The sequence below is a fragment of the Tachyglossus aculeatus genome, assembly GCF_015852505.1.
Source record: "Tachyglossus aculeatus isolate mTacAcu1 chromosome 12 unlocalized genomic scaffold, mTacAcu1.pri SUPER_6_unloc_1, whole genome shotgun sequence".
Taxonomy (NCBI): domain Eukaryota; kingdom Metazoa; phylum Chordata; class Mammalia; order Monotremata; family Tachyglossidae; genus Tachyglossus; species Tachyglossus aculeatus.
Window position 1 is genome coordinate 18,821,742 of NW_024044828.1, and position 8,014 is coordinate 18,829,755.

The 8,014-nt window shown below is 48.8% G+C and overlaps 1 protein-coding gene across 1 annotated transcript; it reads left to right on the forward strand.

The window, feature by feature from the left end:
* The first annotated feature begins 3,958 nt into the window (after positions 1 to 3,958).
* On the forward strand, positions 3,959 to 8,014 carry LOC119920849 (chymase-like). Its single transcript, XM_038741070.1, has 6 exons — positions 3,959 to 4,013; positions 4,194 to 4,256; positions 4,593 to 4,797; positions 5,645 to 5,777; positions 5,996 to 6,253; positions 7,694 to 8,014. The coding sequence occupies exons 1-6, from the start codon at positions 3,959 to 3,961 to the stop codon at positions 7,835 to 7,837; spliced, it is 858 nt and encodes a 285-aa protein (XP_038596998.1). The 3' UTR covers positions 7,838 to 8,014.

Below are 8,014 nucleotides of genomic sequence, written 5' to 3' on the forward strand. Positions count from 1 at the left end.
TTCCCGGTCCCTGGCCCGGGTGGAAAGTCAGGCTCCTTGTCCTGCTCCAGAGCCTGAGCCATCCATGCTCTCTCTCTCTCTCTCTCTCTCCCCCCTCTGGACTTCCCTGAGTGTCCTCGGTGAAACCCAGCCCCGACCGCAAGCCCTGGGAAAACTCCTTGTCTGAGCTGGGTGGGAAGTCAATAAACCCTGAGCATCACAATGTGGTATGTGTGGGTCTCTCCTTTAAAAGTAATAACAGCATCAATTGAGCTCCCACGGAGCGTCTTTAAGAGTAATAACTGAGCTCCCACGGAGCGTACACAGCACTGAGCGTTGGGTGTTGGAGGGCAGTACCAAACAAGCAGGCAACCAATTCCCAGCCGCAAGAAGCTCACGCTTTAACCGAGAAGGAAGACGTAAGAGTATTTACAAATGGAGCGATTAAAATAAAGAATTGATTTTATTAGTTCGGAGCTACACCGACTAGTGGGGAGGGCTCAGTCCTGGGAGCCATTTCTGTCACTTCACTTCTCTGGGCCTCAGTTCCCTCATCTGTAAAATGGGGGTGAGGACTGTGAGCCCCCCGTGGGACAGCCTGATCACCCTGTGACCTTCCCAGTGCTTAAAACGGTGCTTGGCACATAGTGAGTGCTTAATAAATGCCATTATTATTAATTGGCGGAGCTGGGACTTGAACCCATGACTGTGCTCTATCAACTAAGCCAATATACAGCACAGTTCGATGTGTCTCAAAATTGTACCTCCCAAGCGCTTAGTACAGTGCTCTGAACACAATAAACGCTCAATAGATGCGACAATGAATGAATGAATTCATTCTTCACCTTTATCTTGATTCTTTTCAACTGCATCTGTATTTTTTTTATGATATTTGTTAAGCACTTACTTCGTGCCAGACACTGTACTAAGTACTGGGGTAGATACAAGATAATCAGGTTGGACACAGTCCATGTCCCATATGGGGCTCACAGTCTTAATCCCCATTTTGCAGATCGGGGAACTGAGGCACAGAAAAATTACGTGACTTGCCCAAGGTCATACAGCAGACAAGTGTCGGATTCAGGTCCTCTATTCTATTTATTTTGTTAATATGTTTTGTTTTGTTCTCTGTCTCCCCCTTCTAGACTGTAAGCCCGTTGTTGGGTAGGGACCGTCTCTATGTGTTGCCAACTTGGACTTCCCAAGTGCTTAGTACAGTGCTCTGCACACAGTAAGCGCTCAATAAATACGATTGATTGATGCCAGGCCCCAACTCTAACTACTAGGCTATGTTGCTTCTCTTATTTAGAGGCGATCTTACCAGTCCGTTGCCTCTTCAAACACGGTGCCTTAACTCTAGTATGAGCCATAAAAGAAAACTCACTTGGGATCTGCAGAATCATTGTTCTTTTATTAAGAAAACCAAATGGACAGCCTTGTTTGATGTGAGACGTGTGGACGGGAATTCAGCGTATTAAAAAATTCCTACCTTAGCTAAAGCCGTGTGGGCTCCCATTTCATTAGGGAAAACCATCGCGTTCCTTTTTTCTACCATACATTTTTATTTTACTTTTGTTGGGGTTGTGTATACGTACACAGCAGCTAGAGAAGCAGCGTGGCTCAGTGGAAAGAGCCCGGGCTTTGGAGCCAGAGGTCACGGGTTCAAATCCCGGCTTGGCCAATTGCCAGCTGTGTGACTTTGGGCAAGTCACTTAACTTCTCTGTGCTTCAGTGACCTCATCTGTAAAATGGGGATTAAGACTGTGAGCCCCCCGTGGGACAACCTGATCACCTTGTAGCCTCACCAGTGTTTAGAACAGTGCTTTGCACATAGTAAGTGCTTAATAAATGCCATTATTATTATTAAAAAAAATGGTGTCTTCCTCTAAAATAACTTTTGACCCTTCCGAATATCTATCCGGTGTCAGTAAGATTTCTATTTGGAAAACCCACATTTGGAACTGCGGCTTAACTTTGTGGAACCAATCAATCGTTGGTTTTTATATTGAGCGCTTACTATGTGTGGAGCACTGTACTAAGGGCTTGGGAGAGTACGACGCAACAGAATTAGCAGACACGACGTTCCCTGCCCACAACGAACTTACAGTCTAGAGGGGGAAATGCAAGATAATCAAGTTGGGCACAGTCCCTGTCCCACGTGGGGCTCACAGTCTTAATCTCCACTTTACAGATGAAGGAACTGAAGCACAGAGAAGTAAAGTGGTTTGCCCAAGGTCACACAGCAGACATGTGGCAGAGCCAGGATTCGAACCCACGACTTCCTGGCTTCTTTTCTGTTGCCCCAAAGGAGCAGGGGGAATAAAATGGGGGATTTGGAAGCTGGGATTAGGATTCAGGAGGCCTTGGGCCTATAGGCCTAAAAGGAGCGAAGGCTGCGGGGGCTTCGGGTCAGAATAAGGAAGGTGGGGAGAAGTTGTCCCTCTCTCCCCAAGAGTAAAGTGGGAGGAGGAGAGGGAGTCCAATTAAATGTAAGCAAGACATCTTGAAGGGGATAAGTCTAGGGGCAGGGATGTGTGTGTGTTGGGGGGAAATCAAAAATCATTTCTGGGTCTGGAGTAGTCTCTAGGCAGCTAAATGGAGCGATTTTTCACTTTAAGGAGGAATTTCTCATTCAGCTCACTGAAATCTGTCCTAGATTGGTTCAGGTGGGGCTATATGGTGGGAGGAAGACTTGCTTCTCCATCCACATTCAATCAATCAATCATATTTATTAAGCACTTACCGTGTGCAAAGTACTGCGCTAAGCACTTGGGAGAGTACAATAATATTAATAATAATGATGGTATTTGTTAAGTGCTTACTATGTTCCAAGCACTGTTCTAAGCACTGGGGAGGATCAGGTTGTCCCACGTGGGGCTCACAGTCTTAATCCCCATTTTACAGATGAGGGAACCGAGGCACAGAGAAGTGAAGTCACTTGCCCAAAGTCACACAGCTGACAATTGGCAGAGCTGGGATTTGAACCCTTGACCTTTGACTCTAAAGCCCGCGCTCTTTCCACCGAGCCACGCTGCTTCTCTGCAATATAACAATAAACAGACACATTTTCTGCCCACAATGAGCTTAGAGTCTACAGAGGGAGACAGACATTACAGACAGACAGATGAATGAATAAATGAATAAATATCACGTTTTATATCACGTTTTATAGATATATATTATATATATATACATATATCTATATAGATATATATATATAGTTATATATATATATATATATATATATATATATCTATCTCACTGTACATAAGTGCCATGGGACTGGGAAGGGGGGGATGAATAAAGGGAGCAAGTCAAGGTGATGCAGAAGGGAGTTGGAGAAGAAGAAAGGAGGGCTTAATCGGGAAAGGCCTCTTGGAGATGTCCTTTCAAAAAGAGTTTGAAGGGTGGGAGAGTAATTGTCCATCGGATATGAGGAGGGAAGGCATTCCAGGCCAGAGGCAGGACGTGGGAGAGAGAGGTCGGTGGCAAGATAGCCGAGATTGAGGTACTTTCATTCATTCATTCATTCAATCGTATTTATTGAGCGCTTACTGTGTGCAGAGCACTGTACTAAGCGCTTGGGAAGTACAAGTTGGCAACATATAGAGACGGTCCCTACCCAACAGTGGGCTCACAGCCTAGAAGGGAGCGTTAGAGGAGAGATATATGTGGGCTGGGTTGTAGTAAAAGAGTAGCGAGGTGAGGGGGCACGGTGATTGAACGCTTTAAAGTTAATGGTGAGGAATTTTGTTTGATGCGGAGGTGGATGGGCATCCACTGGCGTTTCTTGAGGAGTGGGCAAACGCATCCCGAGCGTTTTTTGTAGGAAAACGATCTGGGCAGCTGAGTGAACTATGGACTGGAGTGGGGAAAGACAGAAGGCAGGGAGGTCAGCAAGGAGGCTGATACAGTACCCAAGGCGGGATGGGATAAGTGACTGGATTAAAATGGTTGCAGTTTGGAAGGAGAGGAAAGGATGGATTTTAGCGATGTTGTGACGGTGGAACCGCAAGGATTTAGTGATGAATTCAGTGAGCCCGCTGTTGGGTAGGGACCGACTCTATATGTTGCCAACTTGTATTTCCCAAGCCCTTAGTATAGTGCTCTGCACATAGTAAGTGCTCAATAAATACGATTGAATGAATGAATGAATATGTGGGTTGAATGAGAGAGAGGAGTTAAGGATGAGTTTACGGGCTTGCGCTACACAGCAAGACTGACGAAGAAGGTGAATATTATCCATCTGCCTTTGCTGGCGGCTCACGTGAAACCCGGTACCGTGTGTTCGGGGCTCACAACATCTCATATCGAGAAGCCACTCAACAGCGAATCCCTGTAGTGAAAGGATGGATGGTAAAGACTTCTGTAGTGATGTTCCACTAGCGGGACAGCCCGGTGTTGAGGAACTTACCGGTTTCCCCATTTAGACTCTAAGCTCGTTGTGGGCAGGGAGTGTGTCTGTTATAGCAAACTCTCCCAAGCGTTTAGTACAGTGCTCGGCATACAGTAAGCACTCAATAAATACGATTGACTGACTGATTGCTCTGCCCTTTCTCCAAAACGGGGCACTGGCTTCCCGTCACCCCTTCACTTCTGGCCTCCCGGGTCAGGAGGATTCAGGTTTGGGTGTGGGAATCACCTCCTCCTTGGGGTTGGCGGGTCTGTTTCAGGGGAGATTATCGGCGGCAAGGAAGCAAAGCCGCACTCTCGCCCGTATATGGTGTATTTGAATTTCTACAAGAACGGCAATCGGCACTGTGGGGGGTTCCTGGTGCGAAAGGATTTTGTGCTGACAGCTGCTCATTGCAATGGAAGGTGAGACTCCCCTCCTTGTACCCTCTCTCCTCCTTGGGATGGGTCCTAAGGGCCTGGAAGATAGAGATCTTTGGTGCTTGTGAGGCAGAAGAAGGGAAAGATAGAGAGAGAGAGAGAGTTTGGGGTGTACCCCATGGTTGCTTTCCTCTGAACGAGGATTGGGTGGAGTTTTTTTGTTGTTTAAATGGTAATAATAATAATAATGATGGCATTTATTAAGCACTTACTTGTGAGCCCCTTGTGGGACAACCTGATCACCTTGTATCCTCCCCAGCGCTTAGAACAGTGCTTTGCACATAGTAAGCGCTTAACAAATACCATCATCATCATCATCACTTACTATGTGCAAAGCACTGTTCTAAGCTCTGGGGAGGATACAAGGTGATCAGGTTGTCCCACGGGGGGCTCAAATCTTCATCCCCATTTTACAGATGAGGTAACTGAGGCCCAGAGAAGTGAAGTGACTTGCCCCAAGTCACCCAGCTGACAATTGGCGGAGCCGGGACTTGAACCCATGACCTCTGACTCCAAAGCCCGGGCTCTTTTCCACTGAGCCACGCTGCTTCTCTGGTACCGGTTAAGCGCTACGTGCCAAGATAATCGGGTTGGGCACACCGGGCTCACAGTCTTAATCCCTACTCTGGCAGATGAGGGAACTGAGGAGGCCCAGAGAAGTGAAGTGACCTTCCCTAGGTCACACAGCAGACAAGTGGCAGAGCTGGGATTGCCCGGCCTCTAACCACTGCTTCAGAGCCACCCTGGGGGAAGGTGAGAAGCCTCATCATCCATCTGTAATTTACACCGCTATTCCTCTGCCTTGTCCTCTCTGCCCTTTCTCTTCCCACAGCAAAATGAGCGTCATTCTCGGGGCTCACAACATCTCATCTCGAGAAGCCACTCAACAGCGAATCCCTGTAGTGAAAAAATTCTCGCGCAAATATAACGGCCGCACCTTCGCCAACGACATCATGTTACTTAAGGTGCCACCCCCTCGTTTCCCCTCTCTCCCCCGTCCCCATCACTGTCGTGTCAATCGGTTGTCCCCGTCCTGGAACGAGAGTTCGCAAGGGCTCAGCTGCCCCTGTTCTTCCCGGGGAGGATCCGATTAATCCCTTGAGACCCTGAAGGTGAGCGGGAAGGGTGGCTCCGTTGTCCGTCGCCGAATCCGTACCCTGTCCTCTCCTCCTTCCACTCCTAGCTGCGCTACACAGCAAGACTGACAAAGGAGGTGAATATTATCCATCTGCCTTTGCTGGCGGCTAACGTGAAACCCGGTACCGTGTGTTCTCTGGCTGGATGGGGGATGACGGGAGTGAACGGTCCCGGATCCAGGACGCTGCAGGAGGTGCAGTTGGAAGTGATGCCTCCATCCACCTGTAGCCCTCTCTACCGAAATTTCTGCTCCCGTTCTCAACTGTGCGTGGGGAACCCCAAGTCGCGTAAATCCTCATTCAAGGTAAGTGATCTTCCCCTGTAGGTTGAGCGCTTACTGTGTGCAGAGCACTGGACTAAGCGCTTGGGAAGGACAAGTTGGTAACATAGAGAGACGGTCCCTACCCAACAACGGGCTCAGAGTCTAGACGGGGGAGACAGACGACACAACAAAACATGTGGACAGGTGTCAGGTCATCGGAATGAATAAAAATAAAGCTAGGTGCCCATTATTAACAAAATAAATAGAATGGTAAATATGTACAAGTAAAATAGAGTAATAAATCTGTACAAACATATGTACAGGTGCTGTGGGGAGAGGAAGAAGGTACGGCGGGAGGAGGGGAAAAAGGGGGCTCAGTGTGGGAAGGCCTTCTGGAGGAGGTGAGCTCTCAGGAGGGCTTTGAAGGGAGGAAGAGGGCTAGCTTGGTGGATGTGTGGAGGGAGGGCATTCCGGGCCAGGGGGAGGACGTGGGCCGGGGGTCGACGGCGGGACGGGCGAGAATGAGGTACAGTGAGGAGGTGAGCGGCGGCAGAGGAGCGGAGGGTGAGGACTGGACTGGAGAAGGAGAGAAGGGAGGTGAGGTAGGAGTGGGCGAGGTGATGGACGGCCTTGAAGCCGAGAGTGAGGAGTGAGAGAGTGGGGAGTTGGGACAGCAGATACCCCAGGGCGGTGACCGCTGGAAACCCCTCCAAGCCCCTCCTACGGGGCAGCCACCAAACTTTCCTGGACAGTGGAGTCAGGATGTGGTGGGTGAGAGAGAGCTCAGATCGGAGCCAGAACAGTGCCCGAAGAAGAGGGAGAGGCTGGAAGTTGGGGAACGGGGAGGGGATTTCCGACTCCCCTCAGGAACTACGAGGGATGGGATTTCTCCTTCCCCATTTGAGAAACCGGGAAGGATGTCCCAGACTGAGCCCCTTCCTTCCTCTCCCCCTCGTCCCCCTCTCCATCCCCCCCATCTTACCTCCTTCCCTTTCCCACAGCACCTGTATATATGTATATTTGTTTGTACATATTTATTACTCTATTTATTTATCTTACTTGTACATATCTATTCTATTTATTTTATTTTGTTAGTATGTTTGGTTTTGTTCTCTGTCTCCCCCTTTTAGACTGTGAGCCCACTATTGGGTAGGGACTGTCTCTATATGTTACCAACTTGTACTTCCCAAGCGCTTAGTGCAGTGCTCTGCACACAGTAAGCGCTCAATAAATACGATTGATGATGATGATGTGGGGAGGGAAGATGGCCTGATTCATAGCACTTAAATCCGTATCTGTAATTTATTTATTTAATATCTGTCTCCCACTCTATGCTGTTTTGAGCAGCTAACATGTCTACAAACTCGGTTATACTGCACTCTCCTAAAAGCTTAGTGCAATGCCCTGCACACAGTTAGTGCTTAATGAATACAACTGATTGATTGATTGATTGATTGACCCTCCCTCTGTTTTGTGCTGCAGGGAGACTCAGGAGGCCCTCTGGTGTGTGGGAAGCGAGCCCAGGGCATCGTCTCCTACGGGAAATCTGACGGGAAACCTCCCAAAGTCTTTACTAGCGTCGCCTCTTACCTTCCCTGGATCAAGGAGATTCTCCAGAAGAATTAGTTCCCGGTCCCTGGCCCAGCGGGAAAGTCAGATTCCTTGCCCTGGGCCAAAGCCTGAGCCATCCGTGCCCTCTCTCTCTGTCTCTCCCCTCTGGGCTTCCCTGAGTGTCCTTGGTGAAACCCAGCCCCGACCGCAAGCCCTGGGAAAACTCCTTGTCTGAGCTGGGTGGGATGTCAA

Bases quoted from the DNA above. Each gene is read 5' to 3' on its own strand.
- LOC119920849 (XM_038741070.1), top strand. From the start codon at position 3,959: ATGGATTTTAGCGATGTTGTGACGGTGGAACCGCAAGGATTTAGTGAT. The intron at 4,798-5,644 runs GTGAGACTCCCC...CTCTTCCCACAG, and splicing joins GCTGCTCATTGCAATGGAAG to CAAAATGAGCGTCATTCTCG. The intron at 6,254-7,693 runs GTAAGTGATCTT...TTTGTGCTGCAG, and splicing joins CGCGTAAATCCTCATTCAAG to GGAGACTCAGGAGGCCCTCT.